Below are 21,249 nucleotides of genomic sequence, written 5' to 3' on the forward strand. Positions count from 1 at the left end.
AACTCGCAATTGACAACCCATGGAACCAACACCGGATGGTGAAGACGCTAAAACCGAGGCGCATTCGGCAAACAGATGGCGGGCAGGATGCCTCTGTACACAAAGGCCAAAGCCGATAAATCAAGCGATGGGCTTCGCGCATGCTCAGATGACACTCACTTTCCACGAGGCACAACTTTCTACCTCCCGCCGTCGCGTCATACATCACCGCCACCACCCCAGATCGAAGCGTGCCTATGCCCACCTCCCTTTCTCCATCTTCTCAGCCTCAGCTATCTGAACCCATCGCAGTCGACCCCTCAAATAGAGAAAGCAATCAATCTGAGAAAAATCGAATGGAAAACCAAAATGCACTGAAAAGATGGAAAACCCACAAACCTCCAGAAGAAGAAGCGTAGTAACCAGTAGCCCACCGCCAGCACCGCCCAGAATCAATGCCCTAAACTGCGAAGCCTGCCGGAGAGTCGTATCCCAACGCCGCCGCCTCCGATGAAACTGAAACCCCAGCAACCACAACTCAAACACAAAGCGCGGGCGAGCCGTATGACTGAGGACGGCGGTGATGTGTGGGGATGGGGCTCCCGGCGATGTGGCTGCGGGAGCAAGGCCGAGGAAGTAAGGGAGAGGGGCGGCGTGGTTGCCGATTTCGTTCGATTTGGCCTCAATTGGGCCTAATTTGGCCCTGATCCGGCCGGCATTGTCCGACCGCTGCTGCTGCATTCCAGAAGCCGCCGGGCCTTCCTCGACTGTCGCCGCCTCGTTTTGGCCGTTGACCGACGCCTCCCTAGGCCGCCGCGTCGCTGCTCCCTGGCCCCGATCTGGTCGACGACCACCCGATTCCGGCCGTCGCCGCCGCTCTTCGTGAGTTCTTGTCCCTGGTCGGGCTGCTACTGCCCAGGGCTCCTTGGTCGGAACAAGCGAGAGAGAGAGAGGAGCGAAAAGGGTCCCGTATTTTTTTCCCCTTAAAACACGAGTAAAGTGCTCTGTATTCACTTTTCGCCGTCAAAAATTCGGACGAGCTAGCAGAGCCCGTATCCCCACCCCGTAAAACAGAATATGCTAGCTCGGACGAGTTTTCAACCCCTCAAAATAGGGTTTTTTGACAAATTGGATATTAAAACCAACACAACATTCACATAAAATAAATGTTTTATGTTTCACATATACAACAATGGGAAATGAATGTAAAAACTCATTGACCATGCAACTGCCAATGGTGATCAATTAGATCTTGGGTGAGCTGGTGATGAGTCTCGGCATTTTCAATGCCTCGATGAGCTGCAAGAAAAGCTTCAATCCGATCAGGGTTCCTCTCGGGCTGCACTCGGGTGCCAACATTGTCATAGAAACATGGCAAGTTCAAACCTCTTTCATCTTCAATGATCATGTTGTGAAGAATCACACAACATGTCATGATATCAACAAGAGTTTCCTTGTCCCAAAACCTTGCAGGACCCCGGACAATTGCAAACTTTGCTTGCAAGACACCAAAAGCTCTCTCAATATCCTTGCGGCATGCCTCTTGATTTTTGGTGAAGCAAGCTTCCTTTCTTGTCAAAGCCTTGTCCTTTTTCTCTTTTATGGACTTGACAAGGGTTGCATAGTTAGGGTAAATACCATCTGTGAGGTAGTACCCCATGGTGTACTCATTGTTCATAACTTTGTAGTTACAAGTTGGAGCTTCACCCTTAACTAGTCTTGCAAACAAAGGGATCTATTCAAAATGTTGATGTCGTTGAGTGTCCCCGGCAGTCCAGAAAATGCATGCCAAATCCATAAGTCTTGAGAGGCCACCGCTTCAAGAACAATGGTAGCATCACGACTTTTGCCACAATACATTCCATGCCATGCTTTTGGACAATTTTTCCATGTCCAATGCATGCAATCCAAACTACCAAGCATCCCCGGCCACCCCCTCTTTTCATTGATCTCCATGAGCCTTTTTGTATCTTCCTCATTTGGAGCTCGGAGATACGTCTCTCCATACAACTTGATCACCATCTTGGCAAACATACGCACGCAATCCGTGGTTGTTTGCACACCAATGCGAAGGTACTCATCGGTATAATCTGCTGGTATACCGTATGCAATAACCCTCATGGCGGCAGATATTTTTTGATATGGGCTAAATCCCATGACTTGTGCAGCGTTTCTTCTTTGCTTGAAATAATCGCAATTTGTCTCGCAATTTTTGACGATTCTCTCGAACAAAGTCCTACGCATTCGGTACCGTCTACGGAAGAGGCGGGGAGGATAGGTCGGTACCTCGGCAAAATAATCTTGCATCAGCTGTTCGTGCCCGAGTGCGCGGTTCCGCAGAATGCACATACGCCCCATCACGGATCCTTTCTACTGATCTAGCAGCTTGGCGCGGTCCTCCATGTGCTTCATGCCGAATAGGAGCAACATCATCTCCGTCTCGTCGTCGTTGAGCAGCTCGTCGATGTCCGAATCGTCGGAATCCGACGAGGACCAATCGGTCGACGTCGCGTCCAAATCCGCCATGTGCACATCCTCCGAAGCCATCTACCACGGCGTATCATACATCAGCCCCAACCACGACCATTCTACCGGCGAGAACGAGCAAAAACGCGGCGGAGTACTCACCGGCGAAAACGGCGGAGAAGACCGCGACGGGCGGGGCGGCGGCGCGCGCGGAGGGACGCGGATCTTCGGCGGGGGGGCGGCGGAGGTGCGCAAAGGCGTCGACGCAGCTCGGCGCGGCTCGGCGGGCGGCGGAGGGGCGCGGATCTGACGGATTCCGGCGGCGGCGCGCGGGGGAAAACCGGTGGGGGGAACTGAAATGTCCGCGCGCGGTTTCGAAATTGGGATACTGGTTTCGCCCTCTATCCCCGCTCCCACCCCGCACAAGTAGGGGGCGAAGACCCGCCCCGTAATCGAAAACAGCAAAAATCGGAGCGGGGACCATTTTTAGGGGGCGTGCTAGACGGCCGGGTAGAGCCGAAACCCATATACTGGCGGTTATTATACGGGTTTGCCCCTTTTAAGGGGTCTGTTAGACATGCTCTAAGGGTTGACCGAAAAAGAAGAAAATGGTGGCCCGGGTCGTGCGCTGTTTGCACGCAAGAGAAAGAAAATTAGAGGGTGGTCGGTGGTGGCCCCACATGGGGATGGCACCGTCAAATCGATGAGAAGCCAGCGATTGCAACAACCATACATGTTGTATCTAATTCTACAAATTTTAATACTAATTAGCAAGTTATTTGTACCGTTGAATAAGTTCATTAGTAAAGGCCTATATGCATCACCACGATGCAGAGGTGGGGGCATATCTTGTTTCGAGTAAAATTAGCAAGTCATTTATTACTACTAGTTTGATACTTCCTTCGTTTTTGTATACAAGGCTACAAATCCATATTCCAGCTACCAAGAAAAGAAAAGCAAGTGATAAATATCACGATTTTTCATGTGGAAATGCTCTCGTGTTCGGGGCTAATTAAATATATTGCATGTGGTAGCTATTTATGAGCACCATCCAAAGATGTAAAAAGCTAATTATTTTCTCTCCATTAGTGTTAGTGGCCTTGTGTAGATGAAAAATGTATTTTTAATAGTGGCCTTGTATTCAAAAATGGATGAAGTATGTAAACAACGAATCCCAGGCTACATTAAAATTAAAGACACCCAATGGAGAGAGAGCGGAACTTCTATTTCTGTATTATTGATTACAAAGCTAAAATGAAGACTAATTCACAACAAATTTTAGGTCTAGAATGTAGAGTATTTTAGAATAGATGGAGTATGTGATATTAAAATGACATGTGATGTTCAAGAGGGGAAGTCTTGCTGATACATATATGCCTCATCTATAGCTAGTCATGATATGGGCATTAAGGCAAAGCGGGGATGTACGGCTTACGACGGCAACGGACGGAGATGCTGCTGTTGCGGCCGTGGGGCTGGTTGGCATGTGTGTGCTGCGGGGCAGGAGGTGGAGCGGTCTGGAGTGGTGTCTCTAGGCCAAGCAGCATGGATGTCAGGTGAGCCTCCAGTGGCCTTTTGGACTCTGGCAGCGGGCGTCAGACCTCCCTATCTAGATCCAGCATGGGAGGCGCGTCGGTTTCGCCTACCGATGTTGTGTTGCGGACAACCCTAAGGGCGCAGGCCGCATTGATTCACCACACGACAGGGCAGATATAGAATTCACAAGGTGCCGTTCTTCGAACGAAAGTCCTACTCCCGTCGGAGTTGGTGTCAGTGACACCCTCGGGTGCCCCTACCTTCTTGAAGATGTCATTTTCGTGGAGTTTTACCTTTTCATTGACTATGCCTTGCCTTTCTAGGGGGCGTGGGGGGCTCGGATCTTTTTGATCCCGCGTTGGCGGCGTTGCATGTCGCTTACCTCCATGGAGACATCATCTTGGAGATGTCCTTCCATGTTGGTTGGTTAGCGTCACTGGGAGACAAGTGGTTGAATGGCTTGGCTGCAACATGGATAGTCGTGGTTCCTCTTTCCTAGCCTCAACGTACTTCGAGAAGGGAGTGCTCGAGTAGTTACACCCACACCTCATGTTGCATTTTCAATTTTTAAGAAGTATGAAATTATTCATGAATATTTGTGGTGTGGAATCTAGCGCATCTATTTTCTTTCGAAGAAAGTCCACTTTTCGTCCTTGAATTCTTTGAAAAGTTCACTTTTCGTCCCAAAAAATTATTTTTAATTTAAAATGGATCTTGAACTCTCAACATACTTCACTTTTTCATCCCTTTTCAGTTCAATTGATGAAATCACTAACACGGAAAGAAGAAACAATCAACCAACCGAATTGGTTTTGAACCAGACCAAGCATAAGCTAGCTGAGATGTGGAACCCAACATTATACCCTATATAAAGTTTTGCAGATTTCACGTCCTCTCCTTTCTTTACGCACTGTTCATGAGCTATTTTCGTTCCTTCCCATCCATACGCGGCTTGCCACGTTTCATATTTCTTCCTCTCCAGTTGGTGATCGGTTTGGTTTTTCCTTTTTTCTAGGCATCCGGGTGACCGGCAACCGGAGACTGCACGTTTCACTTCGATCCCTTTCCTTTCCTCGGCGTCTCCGTGATCGTGGGTTAGTAATTGCCTGGTTTGCCACGTTATGACTGCTCCATTGCTACGTGTTGGCTCCACATTTTCAGCAACCGTCACCGCCTTGCCTTCTCTTTTTTCCGGTTTTTCCTTATTTTCCTCCTTGCCATTTAATTCTGTTACGTTCCTGCTGGGGTGTTGCCACGGAAACTCCGGCTCATGCGTCTTCCCCCTCGCCGATCTGCGGCCGCCACACACGACGGCCATCGTGCTGCTTCTTCTGCGGTCTGCTCCTTCCTCCTGCCTTCTATCTTCTATTTTCTTCTCCTTGCTTTACAATGGTGTAATGTTGCCCGGTTTCTTCTTTTGCAGGTAGTCCATGGAGACGCGCGCGGTTTTGCTGGCCATCGCCGCGGCCGCCCTCCGTCCTCTTCTCATTCTCCGGCTCCGTCTCGCCGCCGTGGCCTTCATGCTCTCCCTCCGCGTCCGCCTCCTGCGAGTGGTGCTTTTGATGGTAGCCGTCTGCGTCGTGGGAGACCTCCAGGTCGTGGCCGTTCTCGAGGACGTGCACGCTCGATCCTCCCTCCAAATTCTGATCTCATGCCCATGCCTGCGGCGTCTCTGCCCCTCTTCTCTGCCGTTCCTCCTACAGCGCCGGCTGCTGTTGCGCCTTCTTCTTCGTCCATGACTCAAAGTGATGTTTTTGCCTTCGGTGACTGACTTAACACATGCAGAAATTGAGAGGAGACGTCAAATTTGGCTCGGCAAGTGACCGGTCATCGATTCATCCTCTGGTACTGCTTCCTTCTACTCATTGTTTTTCCTTCGGGAAGATGTTATTTTCTTCCTTTCTACTCAGCCTTCTCCTGCTCTTTTTCTTGGGGATCCGCCTCGACCTTATGGAGGGCGTGCTCAGGATGAGTTTACTACTGCTGGCGCCCCTTTCATCTAGCCTCTTTTCCCTGGTGTATTCCATTCCGATGTTGATTCTTCCATGGCTCCTAGGTCGCCTGAAGACGACTTTGATGTTTCTCTACCTGGTTTGCCTTTGTCCTTCACTTCCTTTTCTATTGCCAGCCTTCTTCGTTTCCATCTCACTTTTTTCTGCTTTTCTCCAGGTTTGCTCCCTGTGGGACAACGTCGCACGTCCGCCATCCTTGCAAGATCAGAACTCTTGGACACTTTTGCCACTGGCTTCTTTGGCAGCTGTTGACATCCCTGGCCCACCTTCGTCTGATGTACTATGTTTTCATCCTTCCATTGCCGGCGCCGACGCCTCTACTGCTCATGCTCCGCGGAATCCAGCGGTTCCTCCTATTCATGCCGTCCCACAACCGCATGGGCCAGCTGTGGGAGTTGATCCATGGTGGCGTGGTTCGACCACCCTGCTTCCTCCATGCATTTGTGTTATTTTCTTGCTTCCGCTTTGTACCTGACTAGGTTTTTCTTTTTCTTTCAGTTTCTGCTACTCCTTGCACCTCTGCTCATAGAGCAGCTGCGAGTCGTCGTCATCGTCTGGCTATGGGTCAGCATACCGCACTCCTACGGGCACACGTGCTTTCTAGCCATTCGCATACAGTCACCTTGCAAAGTCCTGCCGCGAATGGTCGTCGTCGGCGTCATCGTCCCCATTCTGCTATGCAGCGGCACACAGCTCTTCTTCAGGCAGGTAGGAGTGCTAACCATCGAGATGCCTCCACAAGTTCGCCACCGGGTTGAAACCTGAAATAAATAAACAGGCAATAATGGATATGTTACAGGCTGCTGTGTGTTTATTTTCTGCAGAGTGGTTCTTCCTTCTGTTCTTTTAGCAACTATTTGCAGTTCTAGGCTCCATGTGTAGTCACCTCATCTCTCAACTATAATCACCTACCGTACAAACCAAAAGGAGCAGCTTAGATGGACAGGTTTTAGGTTTTATGTATTAGTATTACTTAATTTGATGTACCTATGCTTCCTTGGTTTATGTTGTACTGGCCTGCCTCGCAGCTGCTCCCCATAGCCATCAACCGTGTCTTCTCGGACGGTACCGCTATCACTCACCATGCTTTTCCATGGCATCCGCACAATTTACGTCTGCAGATGCACACCCAATTCTGTCTGTAACAAATTAACGTTGAGTTCATAATACAGTACAAATAAACTGAAAAGGTTCCACTAAAACACTAGCTGATTGCATCAATTGGTGCATGCTTCTAGGCTGCGGTTCTCAAAATATAATAGGCCCCCAGTTCTTCCATTTCTCTACCTTACCTAACATTTACGTTCAGCTGCTTCCTGTTAACCACGTTTTCCGCTTCCGCAAATTCTTTTCTAGGTGCTGGTACTGATGTTCAGTTGCCTCTCCCTACAAGTTTGGTAAACTTTCTGAAGGGTAAGCAATGGAGAAGTTCTTTCGTCCTGCTGGTTGGTATCTTTTAGGTGCCCATTTTGTTCTGCTACACTTCCTGACTATATGTTCTCTGTTTTCACTTGCAGCTGCTTCGCCTGGCAGGTCTTACTATGCTGGCCCTCACCTTATTTGCAAATACTATAGCGCTTCATATTGGTATCAGGAGCGCAATAAACGCCTCAGTACAAAGTACCACCCTGTGTATACTGGTTGTTGTCGTGCTGGCCGGGTGTCTCTTCCGGTTTATCTGGAATGGCCTTCGCCGTTGTCTCAACTTATGCGCTTTGACGGCGGTCCTGAGTCAGACCGTTTCATGCGTTTGATTCGGGAATACAATTCTATGTTTGCTTTCACATCTCTTGGTGTTCATGTTGACAGAACAGTTAATGTTGGGAATGGTCCATATGTATTCAAGATTTGCGGAGTGGTTTGTCATGAAATTGGCTCTTTGTTGCCTCCAGAGGGTGATCCTGTTCCTAAATTTGCCCAGCTATATATTTATGATACACAAAATAAATTAGATCACAGGATGGGCATATTTAGTCAAGACAATGAAATTGATGATAACTCTGCTACCGATGCCCATTCTGCACCACCTGCTCGGTCCTCATCCGCTGCTGTTGGTCAGCGGCGTCGAAGAGAAGAGCTACCGGGAGATGGTTTCGATGCTTCTTCCACACGCCCAGCCCGGCGTCGTCGGCGGCGTAGAGAGGAACCTGATCCTGCTATCGAGTTTTACATGCTTTCTACTCTTTCTCATTAAATTGTTCTTCTTCCCAGGTATCATTTGTTGGCAGGATGACTGGATTTCCTTCTCCTTTTGCCACTCTGCTATGTGATTCAGGTCCGGGGAGACTCTCCCATTGTTCACACCTCATGTGTCAGGTTAACTCTCTTCTCTTCTTTGATGTTGTGTTTCTTCTCACTTTGTTGTCACTCTATGGTCACTCTGGCTTTGCTCCTTTCCCTTATGCTATTTTTCATACGCTGAATTATCGGTTTGTATTATTTTTGCCTACTCCTTTTACAGCTCAGGGCTTCAGTTCTCACTGTATCTTACCAATTATACGTTTATGGGCATGTGTACTGATTTAGTGGCCTAATAGAAAGGGCTTCTGAATTTATGTGTTGCTTGCAACGGCCTGAAATCTCAGCCCATGTACGCCTTTAACGTGAATGACAGAGGCATATGGACAGACTTCAGTTTGTCAATCAACTGCCCTCACCCATTGTCTATTCTATGCTACATGGTCGGCTGTGTGACTTCCATAAGTACATGTGTAAAATATTATCTTCCTTGCTTCCTTTTTATAGTCGCATCAGCTTAAGTCTCTAAATCGATGCACGTTATGTACCTCAGCTAAACCAAGCTATTTTGTGTTATTATTGTCTCTTTCTCACAGAACAATCCGCAGATCTGCAACTGTTGTAAGCTACTCAAGTTCTTAATCTTTTCGTTCTAACTTTTCCCGGACAAAAATACCTACTCTGATGCACGATATTGCTATTCCAGATAGAATTTCTCCAGTTCAGACAGTACAGAGAAAGATAACATACCGTATGTTCAGCTATTCATATCTGAACCCATAGTTTCTCGACCTGCCCATCGGTAGCCCGCGTGACGCGCTCCTCCCTTCTCCCTGCGAGCTCCGGTTCGCAGTACGGCGAGCGACGCGACTGAATTCCACCGGCCCCCATCGAACGAACCTTCAGCGCACCATCTTCCAGCCCGACCACGCAGGGCGGCCGTGCTCCTAGGGATTGCTGTCCGCGCTTGCACCCTGGACGGGAATCCAGCTGCAGAGGTTGCACTGCACCTCCATCGCAGCGTTCTCTCTACCGCCGTCCCTATTGCACCCGACCCTCTTTTTCAACTACCGCACCGACAGCTACCACCTCTCTTCTGCTCACTGTTCTCCGATCCGTCAATTTTTTCCCCAGGCGTTCCTATAACCACATCTGAGTTCATGTACGATAGATGGTGCCAACTGCCAACCGAATCGACAATCCCCGTTAACGCCGAACCTGCTGCTGCGGCCCATGTAAAGGGACTTACCGTAGCCCGCCAGGTAAGTAAACATAAACTGAACGGCCCAAGCATCCCAAAAAAATGTCGCTCTTCCGCTCTTCCCATCCTCTGCTCCGCGCGTGAGCCGCCACCTACGATGCACGCCGCCTGCCGACACCTGATACCGTAATCCGGCTGCGAATGGACACACTACTAATGCTACTAGAGGATACCCCGCGCGTTGCAGCGGGAAGAGCTTATAGAAATAGTTTAATTGTAGTTGTTATGCTTGTGGATTAAAATACATGTTCGGTATGACACCTTAATGGATATTATATAACGATTTGTAGTACATATGGTGGAAGATTTAAAAGGAAATATTGTTTTCTATGAAATTCGGGATTGTTATGCTTGTGGAGTAAAATACATTTTTGGTAAAAATAACATCTTAAAGAATACTATAAAATGATTTGTGGTACAAATGGTGGAAGGTTGAAAAAACAGAAATGTTCGATTCTGTATAAAATTCGAAATTGTTATTCGATTTCGATCAGCTAAGTTGCACCTTAAGAGAAACATTAATCTGTTTACCTTTCCTTTGTAAGATGCAACTTTTTATGTTTTGACAGAGTAGATTTAAAAAGAAGTATATCTTTGATATTTGTCATTGGGCCCCGCTAGTGTGCAATATAACACTATATGAAAATCACAATATTATCAGTTGAGAAGGGTAAAGATTAATAGAACGGAACATTAGGATTGACGTAAAGCATCGATGATCATAATGGCCTAATTCAACAGGTTCGTGTACTTGTGTTGGCATGTTGCCCTAGGATATTGGTGCTGCGGCAGCAACTTTCTTGGACGGCAGATGGGTGCCGAAGCAGCTCATCCTTCAAACTGCACCTGCCAGCTAAGTTTTTTTAATCAGACTGTTGCATGCTAAGGACTGAGTTGTCTCATCGCCGTTGAATTTGGATGAAATCGCCAAGGAACCAGAGTGTTCGTAACCTGTAATGTTAGTATGTAGTTAAATACTATTGGAAAGATTTGCAGTTATATACATAAATGGGGCCAAAAGTACCTGAGTTTGTGTTGGTAGTATATAAAAGGGTCGATACAAAAGAAATTTATTCTTTTCCTTGAAGTTGATAAAGGCTATATATTGTCTCTTTCTGCTGTAATCTGAAAGAACTTCGTGAGACAGCAAAGATAGTTCTTGGTGAGAAACAATAATAACCTATCTAAAATACAAAAAAAAGAGGATATTAGTAGGAGGATAGAACAACGGATGAGGAAAAAACGTATGAAGGGAGCAGAGAAAGTTGGCACTTGCACGCTGGGATGAAGAAGGGCCCTGCAGTGATATTTCTAGCTAGGTGCAAGTTTGTAGAACTGGCTGGCGCACAGACTCACCATGACGGTCTTTCCGATGACCTACCAATGAGAACTTGTTGTGGTGGTTTGGGAGAGAACGACCAGAGATGAAACTACTACCGCGCAGTTTATTATATAAAGGCAAAACCATAAAAGTGACTTCTCAGTTCTCAAGTGTGTGGGTCAGTTTCTTGTGCATTTCTTCACGGAGGAAATAAATGGTGGCGGAGACGAACAGTGAATCCATCCGGGTGTGGGTGGATAGTGCAATCAAAAGTGACGATTGGTTGCTAAGATAATAAATGGCCAGACCAAGACCAACGATAAAACAGGAGAATGTGAACGGAACCATCAAGGTGGACAATGGGAACGTCAATTTTATTTCCTACATGGCATACTTGCTGAGGTGGAGGATTGTTGAGGTGGATAGCTTGCATGTCAAGAGAAATAAGGTAGTGGGAGTCTCCTATTTAGAGATCAAAGATTAGTGCCTGCTACTTGCAGTACTAATCGTCCTACCATTATGCTCTGCTTATCGGCCATGGCTTACTTTATTCAGCCAAAATACTCACTTGACTTCCATGGGCACACCAACCCTCGATGTTATAGTTGCACTCTCAGAGACATGGCTACCTCATCAGCTACATTTCCACATGTAAGATCAACAACTGCTACATATATACATCTAACCAACATCTGTTGATACACCAACGACCTACAAACTCGATGCATGCCCAACATAATTGCGACCCCAGTTGATACAACAAATTTTTGTAAGGCCACATTTGTTCCATAAAACTCTCTTACATGTTATGCTATCCACCAATCATACCAAACATACATACTAAGCAAAAAGAACCGACGTACACCACACACCTTTATTGCGTTAGATAACAAGACAGATTGTTGTACCAGCTACATACCGTTAATAATTCCTGACTATTGCATGGGCACCATTAACCTCCTGCTCACCAATTACCTCTAATTATCGTTGAATAAAATTTTCCACACACAAATGGCCACGGGCGCGGCGTGCCGCCGCGCCATTGCCTCCTAGTCTTAATGCAAAAATGGAAACCCATGTGTTCCAGAACTAGTCTCTTGCTCGGTTTCTCCCTCCCCCAATTCACTTGAATCGTTGCGCCACGAAAGATCGGTTGCTTTGCCCATCAACATCTTCCTGCCTCTCTTCCCTTGCAGCGTTCCCTTGAGTTTTTGGCCATGTGTGGCAGATGTTTGTCTGGCTCAACTAGGATAGGGACTAAAAGTAAATGATTATGAGAGTTCAAGGTTCATTTTAAACCAAACGAAAATTCTAGGATCAAAATAAGGATTAAAAGTGGACTTTCTTGTTTCCTTCCAGTCAGGGACTGTTGTAAGTGCCATCCAATTCGCTCCAAAGAGAAAAATATAAGTCGTCGATACAAATAACCACTGTCATGAAAAAATATAAGTTAATCACCAAAGGCAATATAAGAGCAAATAGAACATAACATTAAGCTTAAGGGCGCACTTGGTAGCTAGTAACGTCTTTGGTAGAGTCGTAGAGAGTATGTGTTGAGAAAGATGCTTTTTTGGTGACAAGGGATTAACTTGTCAATGCCTATGGATTGTAGGCTAGGGTTTAGTTAGAAGTAGAGGGTAAGTAGATCTCGAAGGTTTCAGCCGAAAAGTACTCGACGATTGTGAAAACTAGGATTTGCAGACAATGATTCGGTTCTTTTTTTTGTCCCTCGACTCCCCCTTATATATGAGGTGAAGCCGAGGGATTCGTGCTATACAAGTTTACAGAGTCCGGGACGGTTTCTAACTCGTCCCGCCAGATTACAAACAACACTTCCTATTACAACTCTATTTCTTCCTTAAACGCATCTTGGGCTCCCGAATCTTCTTATTCTTCGGGTAGTGGGCCTTCAATAAACCCCGGGTACTATATTCGGCAGGCCCATTTGGGATGCCTATGTCAGTAGCCCCCGAGATTTTGCTTGAATTGTAAAGTCAGGGAAAATCTCCACTGTTTATTTTTACCCGAAAGCCTTAACTTTCTATATTTCTTCTCATAAAATTCTATATTGTACAGGGATATTGGTAATTGGGGCTAGTTCATCTGACGGATCAGGTACTAGTTAACTGCTCTAGTGGCAATCCGCAAAAACCTACTTCAAAATCACGTCCCTGGACATGATCTCGGGATACTGGTGTAAACTTCGACAGGTGCCGCTTAAGGTCTTACCATTCTGTCGAGTCCCAGTCAAATTTATCGGGTACCTAACGCGTCCGTTAGGATTTTTCTTCGTATCTGTTGATACGGATAAAAGTAGCAGAGCGCAGTCTTTGGCGATGCCACGCCCAGAGAATGGATTCTGGGTCTTACCTTCGCAAATTTGCGGCATTCAGAAATTGATCGCAACTTTGGCGTCCTGAGAATATATTGTCGAGTGCTTTTCCGGCTGTTGGAATGGCACATTTTATTGAGTCAAATATGACTTATATTGTTCTCCCGATGGGAGTATATGTAGAGTTAATTATAACTCAAATATACTCTCTTGCTCTTCTATTTTTCCTTTGTTAATTTCATCGGGCACGCGAACAAATGCTCCCGATGGGAGTAGCCCCCGAGGCTACAGCCAAGAACTTGTGCTTGGTTGTAGGCTCAACATTTTATTCCACCTTGTCGCTATTTTGTCATTATTTCGCAATATGAACTCTTTCCTCTTCTTCTTCTTCTCTCTCTTTATTTTTATATTTCTCGGGTGCGCGAACAGCGCTCCCGATGGGAGTAGCCCCGAGGCTACAGCCAAGAACTTGTGCTTGGTTGTAGGCTCAACATTTTCTATATTGTCATACTCGAAATTTTACTTTTTGTCGGAGTAGCCCCGAGCATTTGGGCAAAAACTTGTATTTTATCTAAGGCTCCCGAAGTATTGAATATTTCATCCTGTCGCCAATCTCTGAATACTTCCTTGTCGACATTCTTCACTTAATCAAATTTACTTCATCCTTGACAAGTAGTCGTGAATTTTCTGTCCTGTGGGTCCATTGCTTTCACCACGTTGACACGTCGTGCAAGTAGTGGACACACGTCCTCCGCTTTTCCTGGCGCACGTACGGTAACGCCTATTTCAGTAAAAATACTCTTTTGCCCTTGTGTCTAGAAGATCCATCCTCACCACACGATTTCTTCATCCAACGGCACACTTTGCTTCACCCGAATCTTATATAAACCCTTCTTCAACCTTCGTTCATCCCCGCTTGCGCCGCTCACCTGTTCCTTTTCGCAAAACTTCCCCGCGCCCAACTCTCTCCAATCTTCCGTACGCACATACATTGCTCGCCCACCGCCGTTGATGCCACCGCGCACGCGTCGACTCGCCACAAAGACGCCGGAATCCAAGATGGCCGCCGAGGATCTTGAGTGGGAGAGATCCAAAATCTCCAATCAAGACATCAACACGCTGAAGAGGCTCGGCCTCATGACGAAGGAGGACGCCATCCGCTTTCCTAGCGAAGAAAGCTACCCCAAGCCTCCAATGGAGTATCGGGTTAGTTTTGTTGATCATCTCATCCGTGGCCTCTCTACCCCAATTCATGATTTTCTCCGCGGTCTTCTCTTTGTTTATGGGATTCAGCTGCACCAACTGACTCCCAATTCCATCCTCCACATTTCTATTTTTATCACCCTTTGCGAATGCTTCCTCGGAGTCCCTCCTAATTGGGCTCTGTGGAAGCGTATTTTCTGCCTCCGCCGCAATGGCTCTCACAACGTCACCTATAACATAGGTGGCGTTGTTATCTGTGTCCGCACTGATGTCGATTACTTCGACGTCAAGTTTCCCGACTCTGTCCAAGGATGGCGCAAGAGATGGCTCTACATCCACGAAGAAAGCGCCAATTGTGGAGCACAACATAGTTCCTTTCGACGGAAGTGTCAGGATTCAGCGTCGCCGTTCTGGGATGCCGAAGCTTCAAGAAGAGAAAAAAAGCAGAGGCGCTCATGGCTCGTATCCGTCATCTTCAAAACACTCGAGGCAAAGAGCTATCTGGTGTTCAAATTATCGCCTACTTCCTTAGGATTAGAGTGCAGCCTCTTCGTGCTCGCAAAAATCCTCTTTGGACGTATTCTGGTGAAAATGACGCCAACAGAATCTCCAAAGTGATCTTTACGTAAAGGACTTGGAAAAATTGGTTCGAAGAATTTCTCGATTAGGCAAGAAGGATCCTATTCCCTCCTCCTGTCGAGTGGAACCATACAGTGCTTCCAATCCTCTTCCCGAGGTATTTTGTCTTCTCGAAGTTTTATCTTGTTTTGAACTGTTCCTCGTATCTTATTTGCAGTGGTATCTCACTTATTCTCTTTTGTCACTATTTCTTTGTAGAATCATCCTACTATGGCTTCCCTTCCTCCTCTTCCTGAGGATGGAGAGGTCGAAGAAAGAGCCGTTGTCGATGATGTCAACCAGGAGACCCCTCTTTTGTGAATGAACCCGCAGATTCTCGAAAATCTGCGGGATCTACTGAGAAGGATGCTGCCTCTGAAGATACAACATCAGCACAATCTCCTCCTCCTGCTGTTTCTCCGAAGAGCAAAAGGAAAAGGAGCAATGCCGAAGATTCCGGGACCTCGAAACCCGAAGAAACTGCTCCTGCACCTCGAAAAGCAGCTTATGATCCATACATCGAGAGTATCATCAGCTCGTAGGTTCCTTGCTCTTTTCCTTTTTTATTTGAAGAATTTTATTTTGCCTTGCTTTTTATGCTGCCACTATTTTGTCACAGTGATGATGAAGAAACTCCAACTTTAGATGTGGCTGCTCGAACGAGCACGTCACATACTTTAGTAATTTCAGAAAAACCAGTTGAAGGGGAGGAATCATCGCCTCCTCAACAAAATGTTGATACATCTACTCCTTCGAGCCCCCGTGCCCCTTCACCAAAAAGGGCACGGGTTGAAAAGATTGTTGATTCTGCCCCTCAGTTGGGCAGTTCGTCGCCCCCGCTCCTAGATGATGTAAGTTTGTCGACATCTATATTTTCTTTATTTTATTTCTTCACATCTCTTTTTTTTTTTTTTTTTTTTTTTTTTTGCCGATGTTTCTCTTACTGTGTTCACGTTGAACAGCCTATGATCAAGGATCTTCTCCGCATCGGTTCCCAATTTATTGGGTATCGTGAATATGCTAATAGAGCCGAAGGTAACGACTGTCATACTTGTCGTTTTTCCTTAATTTGTCACTCCTGTTGCTTGCCGCGATTTTTTGATCTTTCTTCTCTCTTTTTTCCATATCTCGACAGAGAAATTTGCAGAGGCTAACGAACGCGCCGACGCACTGGCTCAAAAACTTGAGCAAAGTGAGGCGGCTCGCAAGAAAGCCGAACTCGCTGCTAGCAAAGCCAAGGTCGAAGCTGATGAAGCTAAGGCGAAAGCTGCTGGTGTCGAGGAACTGCAGAAGAAACTTGAGGATGCGACAATTGCCTTGGATGAGCTCAAAGCTGCACAAGCTTCTCGTGACGAAGGAATCCTCAAGCGTTTGAAGTCGCAAAGTCGACGTACTCTGAGTAATATTATCAATCCCTTTTATTTTACTGCACTTACTGTTTCTTGATTGTTTGACTGATGTCTTGTCTCGTGTGGCAGCCCAAACAAACCAGGATTTTGATCTGGATAATCCTGTCAACGATCCTCTCCTTGACGCACTTTCTCTTCTGGAGTTTCACGGGCGCGAGATTCGTGAAGGCGTGGCCAATGCCAATGCGAGTTTGTCGGCGTTGTTCCCCTTCTTCTTCCCGAAGAAAGAGGAACCTTCAACTTTCCTTGCCCTTGCCAAGCTTTTCAATTCGTCGGAAGACCTGGGATTGAAGATGCGTCAGGAGAATATGAAGGTTCTTTGTCGAAAGTCTTGTTGCCCTGGTTGCTGACAGCCAACAGACGCTTGATTGGATGAAGGTTGGCGACACCAGCCAGATAGAACATTCGAGATGGAGGTCGCTGATCAAGGCAGCCAAGCCCAACACGAAGAAGATCTTGGCGTATCTGGGGATCAAGCCAGCTTCAACTCCTAGCTCCTCGAGGCCGGAGGTCTAGTTGCATGCCTCTGTTTTTCTTTCTGTTTCTTTTGCTTCTGTCGCCAAAGTAGTCATTTGGCGACACGTACTTTCTTAACTCCACTGTAATGCCCTTGTAATTATTCCAAGAGATTAATGAAGACTTCTATCTTTGCTTGTTATTTGATGTTGTCTTGTTTATTTTTCAGTTGATATTTGATAACTATACTCCATCTTCTGCTCCTTCCAATGTTTCGCCTTCTTCTTCCCGCGCGAGGAAAGCTTTTGGTGATACCGCTCCTGTCGACGATACCTTGTCGCAAGAAATGGATGAACTTCGGCAACAACTTCAGTATGCGAAGAAGCAAACACTTGTGATGATGGAGCAATCTCGTAAGTCATCTGAAGCCGAAAAAATTGCTCTTCAACAAGCTTACGAGGCCGTAGCTGCTAAGGAAATTGCTGCTTCCGAGGCTGAAAAGGCGACTATTCGAGAAAATTTCATGCTCGAATTAATGAATGAAGCCAGTGCAGATATGTCGGGTATGCCTGTTTCATCCGCTGATATCCTTTATCTGCATACTATTGTTTCTTTGAAGGTTTCCGCTTTTTTGTTTTGATAGGTGCCTTTATCGATGCTGCCGAGGAAGAGAGGGTGAATGCTAGGACAACCCTCCTTGTTAATCTCTCCTTGGACCATGGTTCTTTGTTTTGGGCTACCCCGGAAAGGACCCGCCAAATTGTCAGATTTCAAGATCGCGCCTCTCAAACTCGCGATTTCCTCGACTTCTGTACCAAGACCTTGTCCATGGTTTACAACTCCATGTTTCCTCGGAACGTCCAGCCAAAAACTCTTCGACTTGATGGAAAGGTTCAGTGGATGCTCGCAGTATCCATGATTTTGTCAAAGCTCAACTAGTAGCCGGCGCGTATTTGCTCTTATCATGCTCCAAATCGCCACTCGAAGCTTGACCTTACCCAGGTTGTCGAGAAGGTTCACCAAAAAGTAAAACGTCGGAGAGTTGGTGTTGACAGGATTAACACGAAGGTTACGCCTATAGCCGAAGAAATGATTGAAGACCTACTTCGGATGGATGCCGACTTTTTTGCTGATGGCCATTATGCCGATTTTCTTGGTGCTGCTCCTGAGGAAAACAGGGTTACTCTTGACGACATATTGAATCAAGACTAGTTAGTTTCTTCTTGTAGATATTTTTTCTTTGTAATCCATGACTATATTGTAAAGCAATCATTATATTTCTCTGTTTGTTTAGCCCCCGAGTGTTTCGGTGACTCTTTACTATATTTGTATACTTGCGAGGTTTTTGAACCAAGGCATTTATATATTTAATGCGAATATGAGCCCCCAAGCTTTTTATTGAGTACTATTTTGTATTTTTGTTGACTCACGAGGTATTTGAATACCAAGGCAAGTTTTTCCTTTTGTCGATGAACTATATTGAAATTCGTCGGAGCGAAGACTTTGGTCATGTCGATAAAGAAGAAAAGTTATATTGTCACTATCTTTATTATATTGCAGCACCGCGAGCCCGCCTCATTAAAAACCTTCTCCGGCCCCACTCGGTGCCCCGAAAAAGGAAAAGAGTGCGTCTGAAAACTCGCGGGCGTTTCAGTACATTGAAGCTTTACAAAGACTATATTTTGACTCTAGGCGTAAAAACGCCTAAGTTGCGCCACGTTCCAGGGGTTTGGCTCCTCCACCCCTGTCTTCTTGTCCTTTATTCTGTATGCTCCTCCTCCGATTACTTCCGTGACGATGTAAGGGCCAAGCCACGGTGACTCGAGTTTTTCATGACTTTTTTGCGTGAGTCGAAGGACTAGGTCTCCCACCTGAAAAGATCTTGGCCGCAATCGTCTACTGTGGTAATTTTTCAAGTCCTCGCGATATTTAGTTACCCGAGATAATACTTCATCTCGAGCTTCATCAAGTGCATCGACGTCATCTTCTAGCGCTCTTCTCGACGTTTCTTCATCATATTCAGAGACACGTGGAGAGTTGTGCTCTATCTCGATTGGTAGTACTGCCTCTGCTCCATGAACCAGGAAAAACGGAGTTTCCTGCGTTGCTGTGTTTGGTGTTGTTCGGATGCTCCATAACACGCTTGGTAGTTCTTCTGGCCAGGTATGTCGAGCTTTTTCCAGTGGTCCTAACAAGCGCTTCTTAATACCATTGCAGATGATGCCATTGGCTTTCTCGACTTGCCCATTGGTTTGAGGATGTGCGACTGACGCAAAGTTCAGCTTAATACCCACCTCTTCGCAATAATCTTTGAATTCATGGGATGTGAAGTTGCTGCCGTTGTCTGTGACGATGCTGTGGGGCACTCCAAATCTGAAGACGAGGCCTTTTACGAATTTTACTGCGGATGCTCCATCTGGTGAATTTATCGGCTTCGCTTCTATCCACTTTGTAAACTTATCGACAGCTACTAGCATGTACTCCTTTCCTCCTGGCCAGGATTTGTGTAACTTACCCACCATATCAAGTCCCCATTGAGCAAAGGGCCAAGACAATGGTATTGGTGCTAGCTCTCTTTCTTTGGAGAGTGAGGTTTTGCGGCGAACCTTTGACATGCGTCGCAAGTTCTTACTATGTCCTTGGCGTCCTCGATTGCTGTCAACCAGTAGAATCCTGCCCGAAAAACCTTGGCTGCGATAGCTCGACTACTTGCGTGGTGGCCACATATTCCTTCGTGTACATCCTTCAGGATTATTCTTCCTTCTTCGGGTGTAACGCACCTTTGCAAAACGCCTGAAATACTTCGCTTATACAATTCTCCCTTGACCACCGTAAAAGCTTTGGAGCGTCGAATTACTCGCCTTGCTTCAACTGGATCATCGGGTATTTCTTTCCTCATGATGTATGATATGTACGGCTGCATCCACGGTATCTGTATCACCATGACCAAGTCCTGATCCTCTTCTTCGTCCTCTTGCTTTTCCTTGGCAGCCCCCGAGGGTTTCTTCTCCTTCTTTTTGACTTTGTTGGCTTAGTGGATCTCTCTGTTATCTCTTCCCCGAATACACAGCGGGACTGGAAGGCACTGTGACCCGATGTTTGCAAGAACGTCGGCTTCGTCATTGCTCAACCTGCTAATATGATTTACTTCGCATCCATCGAATAACTTCTCAAGCTCGTTGTACACCTCCTTGTATGCCATCATGCTATCATTGATTGCATCACATTGGTTCATAACTTGCTGAGCCACCAACTCGTGAGTCGCCAAAGATTTTTAATCGAGTTGCTCCGCAGGCTTTTGCCATCTTCATCCCGTGTATGAGGGCCTCATATTCTGCTTCATTGTTAGATGCGTTAAGGAACGTCATCCGGAGGATGTACTTCAATTTGTCGCCTTCAGGTGATATGAGTACTACTCCTGCGCCAGCTCCTTCTAGTCTCTTGGACCCATCAAAGTTCATGGTCCAAGTTCTCGATAAATCTGGAGGTCCTGTATTTTGCAACTCCATCCATTCTGCGATGAAGTCTGGCATATTTGCGACTTTATTGCTTTTCTTTTTCATACGTGATGTCCCGAGGGAAAGTTCTATTCCCCAAAGGGAGACACGACCCGTAGCTTCGGGTTATTCAAGATATTTGATAAGGGAGCTTCATTGACCACTATGATCGGGTGTGCCGAAAAATAGTGGCGCAATTTTCGTCTTTGTCGTGAACACTCCATATGCTAGTTTTTGGTACCGAGGGTACCTTTGTTTTGAAGGTGACAAGACTTCGCTCACGAAGTATCTTGCGCTGCACTCCATGGATTTTCCCTTCTTCTTCTCTTTCGACAACTAATACCGTGCTAACCACTTGGGGCGTGGCTGCAATATATAGCAGGAGAGGTTCCTTTTCCTTTGGAGCCACCAGGATTGGTGGTGTCGAGATTTTTCGCTTCAAATCCTCGAAAGCTACGTCGGCCTCTTCGTTCCACCGGAATTTATCTCCTTGTTTTATCAGCGCATAAAATGGTAACGCTTTTTCTCCTAACCTCGGCGACGAACCTGCTCAAAGCTGCGACTCGCCTGATTAGCTGCTGTATTTCTTTCAACTTTGTTGGCTTTCTCATTGTTACTATGGCTTGTATTTTGTCGGGATTTGCTTCAATCCCTCTTGCCGAAACTAGAAACCCCGAGAAGTTCTCCCGCTGGGACGCCAAAAGAACACTTCGTCGGGTTCGCTTTGAGGCAGAATTTGTCGAGGTTGTCAAAAGTTTCTTTGAGATCCTCGATCAATGTTGTCCCCTTTTTTGATGTTATGACGACATCATCGATGTATACTTGCACGTTTTTCCCGATCTGTGTTGCTAAACACTTCGCATCATCCTTCCGATATGTTGCTCCCGCATTTTTAGACCAAAGGGCATTGTTTTGTAGCAA

General features: G+C 46.3%; 1 protein-coding gene and 1 long non-coding RNA gene across 3 annotated transcripts; one reads left to right on the forward strand and one right to left on the reverse strand.

The window, feature by feature from the left end:
• Positions 1-4,695: 4,695 nt before the first annotated feature.
• LOC127316609 (uncharacterized) lies at positions 4,696-9,404 on the reverse strand. Of its 2 annotated transcripts, none has more exons than XR_007860513.2 (3): positions 8,982-9,404; positions 6,981-7,108; positions 4,696-6,754 (listed from the first exon to the last, which is right to left on the reverse strand). It is a non-coding gene; the product is annotated as an uncharacterized lncRNA (long non-coding RNA). The 2 variants fall into 2 exon arrangements; XR_007860512.2 differs by having other exon boundaries at positions 6,981-7,132.
• Positions 5,761-8,789, forward strand: LOC127316600 (uncharacterized). Its single transcript, XM_051347047.1, has 5 exons — positions 5,761-6,072; positions 6,151-6,406; positions 6,492-6,701; positions 7,350-7,406; positions 7,511-8,789. The coding sequence occupies exons 1-5, from the start codon at positions 5,761-5,763 to the stop codon at positions 8,185-8,187; spliced, it is 1,512 nt and encodes a 503-aa protein (XP_051203007.1). The 3' UTR covers positions 8,188-8,789.
• Positions 9,405-21,249: the final 11,845 nt, after the last annotated feature.

Source organism: Lolium perenne, chromosome 1, assembly GCF_019359855.2.
Source record: "Lolium perenne isolate Kyuss_39 chromosome 1, Kyuss_2.0, whole genome shotgun sequence".
In the NCBI taxonomy this organism is placed as follows: domain Eukaryota; kingdom Viridiplantae; phylum Streptophyta; class Magnoliopsida; order Poales; family Poaceae; genus Lolium; species Lolium perenne.